We start from the raw sequence: 16,418 nt of genomic DNA on the forward strand, positions 1-16,418 counted from the left end.
ACTGTAACAAAAAGAATTGGTCAGTGTTCATTCAACAGGTACCATATAATCAAGAAGTGATAGTAGTGTAAGAAGTCCAAACTGAACTGAAGGCAATGGTGAAAAACAAGGCCCCAGGCATTGCCGAATTACATATTAAAAGGTTTCAACATACTGATGCAGCGTTGGAGGCACTCACTTACCTATGCTAAGAAATTTATAAGATAGTTAACTGGCCAACTAATTGGAAAAGATTCATATTTTTGCCCACACCAAAGAAAAGTGACCCAACAGAATGTGGAAATCATCAAACAATATCATAAATATCACATGCAAGTAAAATTTTGCTGAAGATAATTCAGAAAAAGTTGCAGCAGTACATTGACAGTTAGCTGCCAGAAACTCAAGCTGAATTGAGCAGCGGACATGGAAAAAGGGACATCATTGCTGAAGTCAGATGGATCTTGACTGAAAGACTACCAGAAAGATGTTTATTTGTACTTTGGTGACTATGCAAAGATACTGAACTGTGTGTGTCATAACAAACTATGGAGAACATTGGGAAGCATGTGTATTCCAGAACACTTAGCTGTGCTCATGACTCATGAAGAACCTATACATAGACCAAGAGGCAGTCATTTGAACAGAACAAGTGTATACTGAATGGTTTAAAATCAGCCATGGTGTATGCCAGGGTTATATCCTTTTACCATACTTAATCAATCTGTATGTTCAGCAAACTGAGAAGAACGTGGCGTCAATCCATGTCATCGAAGGTCTTCTGCTTTTTCATTGACCCTCTTCTTTACCAAGTATGACGTCTTTTTCCAGACACTGATCCCTACTAATAACATATCCAAACTACATGAGTTAAAATCTCATCATCTGGCTTCTAAGGTACAGTCTGCCTATATTTCTTCTAAGACAAATTTGTTCATTCTTCTGGCAGTCCATGGTATATATAATATTCTTAGGCAACACCACTGATTCTTCTTCAGTCTTCATTATTCATTGTCCAACTTTTACATGCAGAAAAAGTGACTGAAAATACATGGCTTGGGTCCACAGCACCTTAATCTTCAAAATAATATTATTGCTTTTAGCACTTTAAAGAGATCTTTACCACGGATTTGCTCACTGCAATACATCCTTTGATTTCCTGACTGCATTGATTGTGGATTCAAATAAAATGAAATCCTTGACCATTTTAATATTTTCTCCATTTATCATGATTTTGTTTATTGGCAGAGTTGTGAGGATTTTGGTCTTCTATATGTTGAAGTGTAATCCATACTGAAAGCTGTAGTCTTTGATCTTTATCAGTAAGCAAAGTTCTAACATCTCCATATCACACGTTACTAGTGATTCTTCCTCCAATCCTGATGCTGAATTCTCCATAACATATGCCTTCTTGGATTATTTGTCCAGCATACAGAAAATTCACAACAAAAAGTAAAGTTTTATAATGAAATTTGCAGAGACCTGGAGTTAGTTGTTGTTGCTGTTAAGGGCCATCGAGTTGGTTCTGACTCATAGCGACCCTGTATAGGGTGTTTCCTAGGTTTTAAATATTCACAGGAGCAAAAAGCCTCATCTTTCTGCCAAGGAGTGCCTGGTAGGCTTGAACTGTGAACCTTGTGGTTTGCAGTTCAGTGCTTATCATAAGTATGGTGAAAAGATACAACCTTGATACACACTTTTCTTGATTTTAAACTTTGTTTTGTTGGAACAACTACCCCTATGTATAGATTCTGCATGAGCACAATTAAATATTTGGGAATCCACATTCTTTACAAGATTATCTATAATTTGTAATGATCCACATGGTCAAATGCCTTTGCATGGATAAGTCATTGGTCTTGCAAAATTCTATCATGTGATCCCAGGCCGTATTTTCTATCATCAATGCCATATTTTCCAACTGTTGATCCTTCTTTATTTCCAACTTTTGCATTCCAATCTCCAGTAATCATCAATGCACCTCAACTGCATGTTTGATAAATTATAAATTGCAGAAGTTGGTAAAAGTTTTCAATTTCCTCATCTTTGGTATTGGTGGTTGGTGTGTAAATTTGAGTATTAACTGGTCTTGTTGTTGTTAAGTGCCTCCAAGTTGGTTCCAACTCAGCGACCCTGTATAGGGTTTCCAAGGAATGGCTGATGAGCTTGAACTGCCAACCTTGCAATTCAAATCAACCTTGCAGTCCAGCGCAGTAACCTGCATATGGATATTATCTTATCACTGACAGTATAGTACTCCAGGACAGATCTTGAATGTTCTTTTTAAAAATGAATGCACCATCACTCCTCTTCAACTCATCATTCCTGGCATGACCATATGGTTTTCTGATTCAAAATGGCCAATATCAGGCCATTTCAATTCACTAATGCCTAGGATCTCAATCTCATATATTCCATTTTTGACAATTTTCAATTTTCCTATATATATACTTTGTAATTACACATTCAAATTATTAATGGATGCTTACAGCTGTTTCTTATTTTGAGTTGTGACACATCAGCAACTGAAGGTCCTGACAGAGTTACTCTATCCACGTCATTAAGGCCAACTCTACTTTGAGGAGGCAGTTCTTTTCCAGTTGTATTTTGAATGCCTAAAACCTGAGGTGGTTATTGTCTGCCACTGTATCAGACAATGTTCCCTTTCTATTCTTAAGGTTTTTAATAGTCAATTTTTTTAGGAGTGGATGACCAGGTCCCTCATCCTTGTCTGTTTTCTTCTGAAATCTCCACTGAAATCTTTCTAGCCTAGGTGACCCTTCTGGTATTTAAAATACTGATGGTATACCTTCCATCCTCACAACAAAATGCAAGTCACCAAAATATGACAAACTTGCAGAGGCATGGAGGACATACATATATACGAGGGGGCTTCAAAAAGTTTGTGGGAAAATATACATACATTTAAATATGCATACACACATATGTTGTTAGTTAATAAGTAGATGGCTCTGATATATGGTGACCTTATATATAAAAGAAGGCAATGTTGCCTACTCCTTGTAATTTCCATAATTGTTGGTATGCTTGAGTTAATTGTTGTGTCTATGGTGTCAAACCATCTCATTGAGGGTTTCTCTTGTTTTCATTGATCCTCTACCACATGTGATGATCTTTTCTAGTGACTCATCTTTTTGATAACATGCCCAAAATAAGTGAGTCAAAATTTCACCATCTTTACTTTTAAGAAACTCTGGAAGCTGTATTTCCTCTAAGATTAATGTGCTCATTCTTTTAACAGTTTATAGTATATTAAATATTCCTCATCAACACCAGTTCGGATGGATCAATTCTTCTTCTGTCTTCCTTTTTCACAGTCCAAATTTCTTGTCTAATGTATTCATTGTGTAGGTTATATCTTTTATTACACATAATATAAACATATTAATTTATTGAAAGTGTTTTTAATAGCAAATAACAACAATCTGACCATCTATGAAGAGTGTAACCTAATTACAAGGTACTAGCTTCTAATAAGAATGAGTTCAATCTCTACTTATTGCATGAGACTCTAGTAACTAGAGAGATGTTCAAAAAAATTGATGAATGCAAAATCAAATTACAGAATAAGTGTATACTTTGATCCCATTTTGTTAGAATTAGCCAGGGTGGTGAGATAGATATTTAGTTTTACATATTTACATGAAGCAGGGAGTCCTGGTGTGGCACTGTAGGATAAGCAATCAACTGAAAAGTCACTTTGAACTGCAAGATCAGTGGTTTAAACTCACCAGTGGCCCCTCAGAAACCCTATATAGGTTCGCTACTAGTAGGAACCGATTCAATGACACTAACAACAACAACGACATATAAAGCAAAGAGAAGTTAAAGTACTTACTTAAGAAGATCAAAGACCACAGCCTTCAGTAAGGGTTGCACCTAAATGTAAACAATACACTAATCCTCACAACTAGATCAATAAATGACATCATGATGGAGAAAAGATTGAAGTTGTCAAAAGACTTCATTTTACTTGGAATCACAATCAACACTCATGCAAGCAGCAGCCAAAAAACCAAATGATGTATTACATCAGGCAAATCTGCTGTAAAGGAACACTTTAAAGTGTTAAAAGAGCAAAGATGTCAGTTTGAAGACTAAGATGTGCCTGACCCAAGCCATGGCATTTTCAATAGGCTCATATGCACATGAAAGTTGGACAAAGCATTAGTAAGATCATGAACAGACCATTGGTAGCTTAGTGGATTATGAGCTGGGCTACTAACTCCAAGGTCAGCAGTTCAAATTTACCAGCTGATCCATGGGAGAAAGATGAGGTTTCTTGCTCCCATAAAGATTCACAGCCTCAGAACCCTAGACAGGGTTACTATGAGTCAGAACTGACTCCACGGCACATAACCACCACCAACAACAACAATATGTACTATTTAGCTGAAATATATTTTAACATCACCATCTTTTCTAATGATAATGTATTCTATAAATAGTTTTCAATGCCAGCTATAACCGTATGTATAATCATTACGAAAAAAAATATTATTTGATGAATAGAAATATTTTATCGGAATAGTTATATTACTCATATTACTCATTCTACAATGTTAATAACATGGATGGAAGATCAGCAATTTTGATATCAAGCAGTTTCATTATCTTTCTTATTTTAATAATAGGTATAACCACACTTCCTAATAAACTTTATTGTATTTGTAGTTTTAATTTCATATGTATGCCATTAGTCATTTTTAAAACTTTCTATTCACTTGTAATTTATTCTATTAGGTAACTGAATTACCAGTTCTTTATATTATTAAGATTAATTCATAAAAAGTATTACAAAAACAAAGGAACATGGTTAATCCTCAAACAAAAATTTTGAAATATCATCAAGTTCCATACTCTATTGTTATTTCTGTGCAGGTTTTGACTCTTATTTTACTTCTTATTAAATTTGCTTTTTAGAAGCCTGAGCAGAATCATCCTTGCAGATGAAATAGGCAAATTGTAACTGGAGGACAATGTCACTACAGGTGACCCTAGAGTTATCCATTCTTGTTAAATTGGACAAGTAAGCGGAAAGCTCATTCGATACGAAAAGAATGAATTTGAATGCTGAGGGGTAAAAATGTAATCAACGATCCCTATCACAGCACTCTCTCCACAACTGGGTTCAACGATTCATTGCAAGGGCCACACAGAACTCAGACACGATACTCAAGAGTTACGGGGTTTAGTAGGAAAGTAAGCAGGATCGGGAAATGCTCAGGACACAGGGCCAGTCAGGACAGCTTCTCTGCGCGTCCACAGGCGGGCCTCTCAATGGCACTTGGCCCTTTGGCCTAGCTTCTGCCCTGCTCCAGCAATGTTACAAAGCTCTCGATGGGCTTCTAATAAATGCTCACAGGGCACACCACCCCACTATAAGCCTTAGCCTGAAGGCAGTTGTATCTAGTCCATGAGACAGCAAATCTAGAGGCCCCAATTAATTGCCTGGAGACACTCAACTCTGAAAGCAAGTCTCCTGCCCAAAGTCACTCAGTTTTACTTGCTCTGTGGTTTTGGAAGTCCACCATCTGTATCATGCTCTGGCTCTTGGTTTTGCTGTTGCTGCTCCTCTGTCATTTCTCGGGTGGCACAGCTTTCTGTCCCTTGGTCAATGAGGTTCATTACACATGACTCTCCACTCCTGGCTCTTCTTTGATGTTACAGAGATTCCCTATTCCTGCTTCTGAGATGGCTTGTTTGATACACTTTAGAGTTCCAAGTTTTTACCACCACAATTAACTCTGTTAACCACTCCCAGCTGAATCATACAATCCTATCAGCATCTTTTCTAACCTTATCTTACCCAGACTCTGCAGGGCAAAATGTTTGGTGAGAGTTACCAAAAAACTATGGGCAGAAGAACTATATGAAGTAATTCACGTCCTGCATGAAGGGAGATGTATAAGGTCAAAGGTAAAACCACCTATACACAACAAATGAAAGTGGTTTGGGATATGCTGAGTTTGAGATTCCAGTCACAAATATGAAACACGCACTAATGAATACCTGGTACAAGAATGGAAATGCGTTTTTACCTTAAGTGCTTTGAAAACAAAGGTCATTCCCAAACTAGCTCTTTCTAAACCTGCATCAGGGGCACAGAATACAAGTATACCTATTTTGGGTGCAACATTTACACTTGACTGTTTACTTCCCATTGCTTAGATCAACAGTCTTATCTCCAGCTTAGGTACCTAAGTGTCCTCCATCTTCCTGAAGTTTGTACATAATGAGCAAGGGTAGGATGTCCCACCAGGATACTTTAAAAGCCGCCTTGCTATTTTAGTCAAACAGCGGTTATCGAGCTCTGTGAGTAGTGGGCAATGTTGAGTTTGGGCAGTACCCTTCAAAGAATTAACAGTGTCAAAAGAGGAAAAAACAACAACATGCATCAAGTCATTAATAATCACAATACATTCACTAACACGGAATCACAATGTCTCACAAGTCAACACAGTTTTCACTGTAATTCGAGTTTATTTGCTTCCCTTCAGCATAGTGACTCTGGTTCACTATGTTGTTTCCTATCCTGATAACACCTGGAAGAGTCAAATGCAATGTTCTTCTAGGTTCCAGTGAAAACCCCATCATTTCTTTACACTAGCTCGAACACTATACATACCTTGTTGACTTAAATCTGATGTGTACATCCCAAGGAAAACTCAACCTTCAAAGCCCTACTGGAAGGGTTTGCCAACTAATATGCATCTTCAGTTGTTCCAAAAATTAATCCTATAATCTGATTATAATTTGATAGCAAACCTACTTAAGATCCAGGCCACCCCAGGTTACTAAGGTACTCTGCCAACTATTTTCATCCGTTGTTGTTGTTAAGTGCCTTCAAGTCCATTCTGACTTGTAGTGACCCTGTGTTGGGTTTCCAAGGTGCAATTGGTGAGCGTGAACTGCAGGCCTTGCAGTTCAAACCGCCTTTGCAGTCCAGCGCATTAACTCACAGTTCCATGGCACACTGAAATCTCCTAGCAGTGCCGTGGAGATATTTAGTAGAAAATCAGCTACAACTACTAGGAACCTGAGGTTTACAAAAGTGAAGCAATCTGCTGAGAATTTAACTTAGTGTCAGGACTAGTTCTTATCCTAAATCATTCAGACCTAGTGAGTTAAACCCTGGAACATAGTCCTTCTTGAATATGTTCAAAATATTCACAGGAGCAGGGACAAAATTACAAACCTGTATAATTTAAAATTGTCAGTTATGTTCTAAGTCCTATCAAAAAATTGAAGTATGATTACTCATGTTGTTGTTGTTGTCAGATGCCATCGAGTCGGAACCGACTCATAGAAACCCCATGCACAGCAGAACGAAACAATGTCCGATCCTGGGCCAACCTCACTACCGCTGCCACACTTGACGCCATCAATGATGCCACCTGGCTGATCCATCTCGTTGGGGGGTCTTCCTCTTTTTCTCTGACCCTCCATCTTACCCAGCATGACATCCTTCTCCAGTGACTGTTCCCTCCTGACAATATGTCCAAAGTATGAGAGACGAAGCTTAGCCATCCTGGCCTCCAAGAAGCACTCTGGCTGTACTTCTTCCAAAACAGATCTATTGGTTCTTTTGGCAGCCCATGGCACACTTAGTATTCTCCTCCAACACCACAACTCAAAGTCTCATGATTACTCATAAGACTCCCATATATTAGAAATGCTTACACAAAGAACACAAAATACAACTCTACAGCATCAAAACTTTGATAAAGAGCTAAGTGATTGCTCTAATAAAAATGAATCCTTTCATTATCGATACCTTTTTTCTGAAACTATGCAATTGGGAAAACATTTAGTGACACAGTTTCTTGTAGAAGACCTGGTGTGGTGCTGTAGGATAAGCACTAGATTGCTAACCACAAGGTTGATGGCTCAACCCCACCATTCGCTCCTTGGAACCCCTATATAGGGTCACTATGAGAAGGAACTGACTTGATAGCACTTAACAACAATAAGTCTCTTATAAAACATTTAAAAGATGCCTTCATTTTTCTAGAAGATATTTCTGTAGGAAGCAAGAGCATCTTCAATGATCCCAGCTGCATTAGGACCACTGTCATCCTAATGCTGTTGGTGCTCAATAGGAACTATTGCTAGTAACAACGATGTTTCTCCATCTGCAATACCCTCTCCAATAGAAACGGACAGAACCAGAACATGAAATACGGGTAAGTCCTTAATTTCAATTAACCCAGAGAGTTTTGTGACAGCCCCCGCTGATGCTATAAGGCCCATATGTGGCCCACGTGGGCCACAGGCTATTGACTGGCAGCTCTTTTGAATTTTCTTTACAGCCTCAGCCTATTCTAAGCTACACAGGAAGCTGTTTACAAAGATTAGAGGAAGCTAATGACTACTGTTAGCAGGCTCATTTTTCACTGAGGGACCTACCTGACACCTTCCAGAAAACTATCCCAGCCCTGTAAAAGTCTCTGGGTAACTCTAGAAACAACTACTTCCATTTGTCAAGACTTTTCAGGGAGAGTTTCCAAACCTCCCTACAGATTGCTTGAAGTGGTTTTCTCCTACCTTCCTCCTACTGCCATGGTCTTAGGCTTCCACACAGGAGGAGAGTGCTGGATCAACGTATAAAGTCAGTAAGAGTTGAGGTTTGGATATTAATTACAAAACTTTTGGGGACAGGAGCACCAGAAAGGAAAGGATTCAACACATAATAATTTAAAGGCATTGCACCACTAATATGTTCTAGTCCCAGGACACTGTGTAACTATCTAACATAATGGATTTTGATCTATATTCTAATGGAGAAGATACTTTTTTATGCCCTTTTAAATGTTTATAATTAAAAAAGGTTCTTAATGGTTTAATGTGTTGTAAATTCATTAAAAACATGTGGCCCTTTGGCAGAGCTGATTTAGAATTAGACACTTTTAATTCTTTCCCTGGTAAATAAACTTAAATTAAAAAAAATTCAATTAGGTCTTTGGCCTTGATTCATTTTGAGTAACAGCCATTGTTAGCCAGGCTCTCATAGCCCTGAGTGCCTGGGAATGCGCAGTACAGGTCAAAACACACATTGCAACACTGGGAACAATTTTGTATAGAAAAGAAAAACGGATTATTTTTTATTTAGGACATAAACAACTCAGGTTTTAGCAGGGTTTAATTTCATATCAGCTCCATTCCAGCCAGAGAATATCTGTTTCTTCGATAGGAAGAACTACATACGAATAATCAATAGAAGCTGAGAGGCTAGCCTTCAGCTAAATGCAGGCATCCTATAGTCAGGCTTCTGGCATCAGACCTTGCCAAGAAGCCAAGTGCTCCTCCCCTCCTGTAATGTGGTTCAGGAGTATTGGAAATGAGTCACTCACTCTAGTGTCAAAATTGGTGTCTTGGTGTGACACTGTGGGACAAACCATAAATCAATGGTTCAAAGCCATCAGGAGCTCCACTGAAGCCATATACAGGGTCACTATGAGTCAGAACCAACTCAATGGCACTTAACAACAACAACAAAAACAGTGTCACAGTTAGGAATCTACAGTAAATTTATACTTCAAAACCAATAGGAACCTAAATCTGTGACATCTGGGCTGCTGTTGTTAATTGATGCCAAACCACTTCACAGGTGTAATAGAGGATGCTACCACATAAAGCATATTAAATCCAATACTGCACATCAAAACACTACTCACAAGATAGCTGTAACTGCAGGTGATCAAAGCAACTGCACCGAGGTGCACATCTACCAAAGCAACTGAGTTGCTGTGCAGTTGCCATTATTGAACATTTTGAGCAGAGTCTACAGAAGAATCCTGATCAAAGGGGAGAAATCCAAAAAATCATTTCAAATTCTACTGGAATCCAGATTTTCTAGAACCATAGAACCTGGATGAAGCTCTGAAACTACTGCCCAGAGATAATCGGTAAACCTTTAGTCTTAACCTAAAAATAACCCCTGAAGTCTTCTTTGAATCACACAATAGGTTTGCTTAAGTAGTAAAGAATGTCTGCCTTGCTCATTGTGTTCTTGCAAAGAACTGTCTATATGTGATCAGATTAACAACAGCAACTCCAAAGACTATGGAGAAACTCCAGGGTGGGGTGGGGTGATTTTCTTGTGAGTGGTGGAGGAATAATCCGGAAACAGAGCAAGGAGTGGTTATTCAATTTGAATAATGTAATCAATGTAACTGACTATATGTCAAAATTCTTTCATTGATCTATGTTTTGCTGTGTACATCTTTAACAGCAACGACAACAATTGTTTTGAAAAGAGATTCACAAACTAACTGTGAATATGTGTTATATTCCAATTCGTTATTATTGTTCTACTCAGCTGCTTATTTTTATGTTTACTCTTGTTGTCTTAAAGTTTATTTTTACAATAAGTTAGCTTGAATTGGAATACAAATAAGTTTTGTACACTGGTTAGCCAGCATGTTTTTCTGTGTGTCTCTTTTTTAAAAAGTAATTTTGGTGTCTTTGCCACTGAAAATGTGCATAGGGTCGCTATGAGTTGGAATCGGCTCGACACTCGACAGCACCTACCAAGAATTGTGATAGCCAGCTATGCCACTCTGACCCAGCACTCCTGGGAGCTGATATGACTATCACTCCCTGGACACACAACAGTTAGGGTCTCTACATATTACCAAGATGATACATTTAACAACTTTGAGAAATTTTTAATTTAATAGAAAATTAAAATCAGAGCATAAAGCCTCAAAATATCTCATATAGAATGAAAAAAGTAGACACAAAACAATTATCATTTTTGTTTTCATAGATTTCTAGTTATATTTGTCTAAGAAACACATTACCATTCAGCATTATTTCACTCTCACCAACCTTAATTATTCACTCATTAGCTCTTCTTCATCCTTCCTTCACCCCTGGGGCCAGTTATTAGCAAGTCACTTAGCCACAGTTAACCAATAACAAGGATACATAAAATGCAATATTGCAAAATAAAACACATAAAAAGTCCACTGCGAAAATTAATCTAACGGCATCATCCATTTCTCTTTTCAAGTAGCTACCACTTAATGGCCTGTGATATACAGGCTGCACATAATTATAAAAGTTTAAGATATAATAGACAACACAGAGTAAATTGTATTTTGCCTAACTGGATACTGGAATAATTTTAGGTGTCTGAAGTTACACCACTAAAGCTGAACTGCAGGGCTGGAAAATAATTGGATATATTCATAAATATTGACACTAGCTCCTGACTATTATCTTTTTAAAAATACATCACATAGGCCTACTTTTTCATTTTCAAATCACCTTCACAGATAAGATCTAACCCGCTCTCCAAAATCACCTTTGCTGAAGGTAGGGCAGGTGTCCAGGCCTATTTCAGAGATGAAGAGACAGAATCAGAGAAGCTAAGTGATTTGATCAAGGTCACATGTGGAGAGCCTGTGCATATATTCGAAAATAATTTTCCGGTGCGCAGGAAACAAAGAGTGCTCTACAATACAATTTTTGGAAGGAATCTGACCAGGTAACGAGATTTTGTCTGCAAGCCACACATGGAAATAAATTCAATTTCCTTGCACAGAGGACAGGGCAACAAATAACGTTCTTGCCATTTATATAGAAAAAGCTAAATACGGTTTCCTAGGTGTCACCAAGACAGTATAGAACAGATCTCAGTTACACAGCACAGAAAGGAACACACAAGCTGGTTCAAAGGAGACAAATGTAATATGGGAAATGAAACCCTATGTCTGTCAGGAATGCAATGTTCAATTGTAGGAAATTTTATGAGCCCATGATACAAAATGAGATTCTCAGAGTTTAGATTTCCCAGATAAACCATATTTTGAAAACATCTGGGACAATAAAACCAGGTGGCCAGTGTCAAATTCTTCTGAATTAAAATGTGTAGAGAAAAAAAAAATGTAAAAAAAAATTTTTTTAATGCAATTAACATCTTATGGGCCAGTTTCAAGACTCATTTGGAGATTTCTGCTTCCTCTGCCGACTCAACGGCCCTCTGGGACAGAGTGAAACTGCCACAGAGGGTTTCAAAGGCTGTCATCTTCCTGGGGAGTCCTAGGGTAAAGCTGTAGGATAAGTACTGAACTGCTGACCACAAGGTTGGCAGTTCAAACCCACCAGCCACTTCTTAGAAACCCTACACAGGGTCCTATGAGTTAGAACTGACTCAACAGCACTCACCAAACACCAGCAACAATCTTTGTAGGAGACTATTACATCTTTTCCCTGGAGCAGCTGGTTAGCAGCGGCGTGCTTAAACTGCCACACCACCATAGCTCCTTTTGTACCAGTACTTGTTGTTAAGTGCTGCCGAGTTGGTTCCAACTCATAGCAGCCCTGTGTAGGGTTTCTGAGGAACAGTTGATGGGTGTGAACTGCCGAACATTTGGCTCGCAGCCAGTGCTGACATTACAGAATCACAACAGGAGTATGTACCAGTACTAGGAACTGCATACTACTTCCATAGTACTCTGACTTACAGATGATGCCACAGAGGCTCAGCGGAGTCTCCCCAGGTCACTTATCTACTTGTGGATGCAGCTGGGATCCACCCCTGGCCATGTGACTGCTGACTATCTTTAGGACCTATGGATGCTACCCTTTAATAAAAGAAGTCATGTTTTAGCACTAAAAGAAAACAGAAAGTCTGAGAATAAGAATCCACTTTTCAAATTTAATATCGTATTTAGTCATAGCAAAAGCTCACAAGTTTTCTCCTTTTGCTCAGATTTTTAAAAACGTCATTACAGGCCTTCCTAGCCTGCATGCAATGCAGTACTTGGAAAACACACCACTGGAGGATTTGGACAAGGATAACACTGAAGTGAAGCTGACAGAATTTCATGGTAGGAACATACTATCAATCATCTCATTAGAAAGCAAATAGCCAGTGGAACATAGAGTGCTCATGTTGAAGACATCTCCAAGCTCAAGCAGATCAACCCTATTGTAACTACAAATCACCTTGTCCAGTGTCAAGTTCACCTGGAACAAGTCAGCCACTAAAAACACTACTCAGGACTCAGGTTCTGTCAACTCATCAATATTCTTTCCCAACCCTTCTACCTTTCCTCTTTGATAGAGCAAAGTTTCAGAACCTTCCTATCCAAGTTGCTCTCCCTTGCACACAGTCTATTTTGTGCTATCTCTCATAAAATGCAGGTACTGGAAGTAAATAAGAGAACTGGAGTAAAAGCAACTTACTGCTGGTAGAACCATACTGTGACCTCTTTCATCATTTTGTTTTCTTTAATGCAACCTAATTATATATTGGAGTCTTGGTGTGGTGCTGTAGAATAAACACTGAACTAACTGCAATGTTGGAAGTTCAAACTCACCAGCCACTCCTCCTCAGAAACCCTATACAGGGTCGTTAGGAGTCAGAATTGATTCAATGACACTCAACAGCAACAACAAGATTATATTATGCTTTTTTTTGGGGGGGGGTTGGGATGTAGAGGACATGACATGGTATCATCACACTGGTGATTAATATGATTCATAGGCATGTAAGCAAAATCCTCTTTTTATATATGCTGCTAAAGTTCATCACTGTAATTTCTTGTTAGCATTTTGACTTTGCAAACATAGAGGATGATTTACATTTATTTCTGTTGCATATCACCCTATTAAATATATCCACTGTTCAAGCCTGGTCAAGGGCAGATTTCATGTTCTATTACAGAAAGTTTAAAGCCCCACCCCCTAACCTAGCCAGTTTTATGAGACACCTAGCTTGCTCTTTCCAAACCCTACAAGCTCATACTCTAACTAACAATTTGGGACCAACATTAAAGTTTTCAGTTTATTGTTATAATCATCTCCACAGCAACTAACAACATATGCTATAGCATCTATCTTCTTCCTTCACCAAAAGTAAAATCCTATCTAGAGATTTTCTCAAAAGACCTTTGCTGTTGTTGTGGTGCTGAGTCAGTTCCAACTCACAGCGATCTTATATAGGGTTTCTGAGGAGAGGCTGGTGGGTTTGAACCACTGACCTTGCTGCTCAAACTGACCTAGCTGTCAACTGCTTATCCTACTACAGTGCCACATCAGGGTTCCTTCAAAAGACCTAAAGGTCAAGAAAGAGTGAAATATATTTTTTTCATCCAGTAAACTTGATGGCACTTAGGAATAATAACAACAAAAAGGTCTCATGTGACTTCACTTTCCTCGGCCTCTTTAATTTCTAACTTTCACTCTCTTACCTAACATGCTCTCATTTGTTTTCTAAGGTTGACTTATTCAACTTCAGCTTTTTTCCCTAAATATTCAAAGTCAAGCAAGCTGCATAGGAGTGCTGGCTGTTGTCAGCGTCACCAGTAGGCTAGAAGGTATAAGACGGGGTGGGAGCATCATTGGGCTCCCTTGCTTGGCTTAGCTTTAAGACCATAAGGCTCTGGGCTGGTATGCAGATACCAAGTCTAAGCTGGCCTTAATTTCCTAAAGAGACCCACCAATCTATTACAAGAGGGGTACTGCCTCTTTGAAAGCTGTGCATTTACAAGCTATGCAGCAGATCAAATAAGAGTCATGAAAACAGAGAAGAATTCATTATATTCAGGGGAAAAACAAACTGTCAATAACTGAAATGTACAGAGACAAGCTCAAGAGAAAAGACAGAATATGGGAAAGAAGAACAGGATTGAACACAGTAATTAGGTGGGGTGGCTGGTGACTAGGATGAAACAGATCACATCCACCCTCCAAGATAAACAATTAAATCGCACCTTCTTTTGGAAAGGAAACTATACTGCCATGTCCAAAGCAGGATGCACTAAAATAACCTTAAAATGAAACCACACAAAGCTTAATTCTTAAAGGACACACCAAGACATAGAAAGGAGGGCGTGTGGGTTTCAAGTCTATCTTGAGACCTTACAAGGAAGTAATTAAATATATTGTTGTTGTATTTAGTGCCATTGAGTCGGTTCTGACTCATAATGAACCTATAGAGACTTTCTGAGGCTTGAACCAGCAACTTTATGGTTAGCAGTCCAGTGTTTATCCTACCAGAATAAGCCCCACCAGGACGCACGATATTTACAGTAAAATGTTGTTTGAATGATGGTATATTCCTGAGTGTTTTGCTGTACATCCCAAAGAAACAAAACAGGAAATAGAAGCAAATACTTTTGAATGATGATACATGGAGGGGATTGTAATCATTGCACTTAAACGAAATATGAAGAGTGTAAAACTGATGTTCTCCCATGTAAACTATCACTCAATTTACAGTAAAAACTTAGAGGGGAAAAAAAAAAAAAAGCTAATAATAGAAAAACAAAAACAAGAAAAGGGAGCACAGGTAAGCTGAGACACACCAAATCTCAAGGTCACTGGCCCTAAAGATCTAAGGCTGGTAGGCAAAGGCCCGTTGACAAAGCTAAGAGAGCATTTTGTTCACAGACAGGTGGCTGATCTAGCTGGAGGGGAGTGTGTGAGTTACCTGATAGACTTCGGCGCCCAGCGCCCAGAAAAGATATGGCCACTGGCTATATGTTTCGGCTCCAGCTACTCACCTGCACACTTTGTTCTTGTTCTAAGAGCTGGGCCAGGAGATCCAGTACCGCCCTCACCAGGCCTGGTGAGCAGCACACTAATCTCGTATTCAGTATCTGGATCAAGGTGCCCAATCTTATAACTTGTAGAGTCCACTGGCTGCCGGTCACTCCAGCTTCCGCTGGCGGTGCAATACTCCACTTCTCTTGAGACAATGGGTCCATCTCCGTTGATGGAGTTGGCATTGAGTTCGATCCATAGGTAGGTTGCTCCCACTGAAGCGAGCTGTGGTGGGGCTATCGGGACAGGTGGTTCTACAACATCAAATCAGAGAGCCATTTTTAGACACTTTTGTCGTGAGATTAAAAAAACCTAAATGCATATCAATTATTAAAATACATTAGATATGAACATTTCAGAAATCAATTTCTGAAAATGATTTTGTTCATATTCATAAAATAAGGTATACTGATAGAGGGTTTACCTGTTATGAAATAAATCATGTTTTATTCAAATAGGTATGTTGTTGTTGTTGTTAAGTGCCATCGAGTCGGTTCCGACCCACAGCGACCCTGTATAGGGTTTCTGAGGGTGTAAATCTTTACGGGAGTAGAAAGCCTCATCTTTCTCCCGTGGTGCAGCTGGTAGTTTCGAACCGCTGACCTTAAGGTTCGCAGCCCGATTCGTAACCACTATGCTACCAGAGCTCCTTCAAATAGGTATAGGGCAATCCTATTTTACATAGACATTTACAAAAACATTAGTTTTGTTTTCACTAACCCTAACTTGTGAAAGCAGGCTCAAGGGGTAGTCTTTAAAATCTTGGAGATCCCTCACTATTAACATTCTTAGTGGGGATGTCATCAAAATCATCAAAGGTACCAGTTTGCTGCATCATGAATTTTATATTCCAACCATTT

At 38.8% G+C, this 16,418-nt stretch overlaps 1 protein-coding gene across 2 annotated transcripts in view; it reads right to left on the reverse strand.

Annotated features, from left to right (window-relative positions):
* PTPRM (protein tyrosine phosphatase, receptor type, M) overlaps positions 1-16,418 on the reverse strand; it is an 840,546-nt gene that overhangs the window by 594,406 nt on the left and 229,722 nt on the right. For both annotated transcript variants that reach the window (XM_006868703.1, XM_006868702.1), the window contains exon 6: positions 15,519-15,812. In XM_006868703.1, the coding sequence (XP_006868765.1) occupies positions 15,519-15,812 (294 nt within the window). The remainder of the gene's footprint in view (positions 1-15,518; positions 15,813-16,418) is intronic.

Source organism: Chrysochloris asiatica, unplaced genomic scaffold (genome assembly GCF_000296735.1).
Source record: "Chrysochloris asiatica unplaced genomic scaffold, ChrAsi1.0 scaffold00122, whole genome shotgun sequence".
In the NCBI taxonomy this organism is placed as follows: Eukaryota; Metazoa; Chordata; class Mammalia; order Afrosoricida; family Chrysochloridae; genus Chrysochloris; species Chrysochloris asiatica.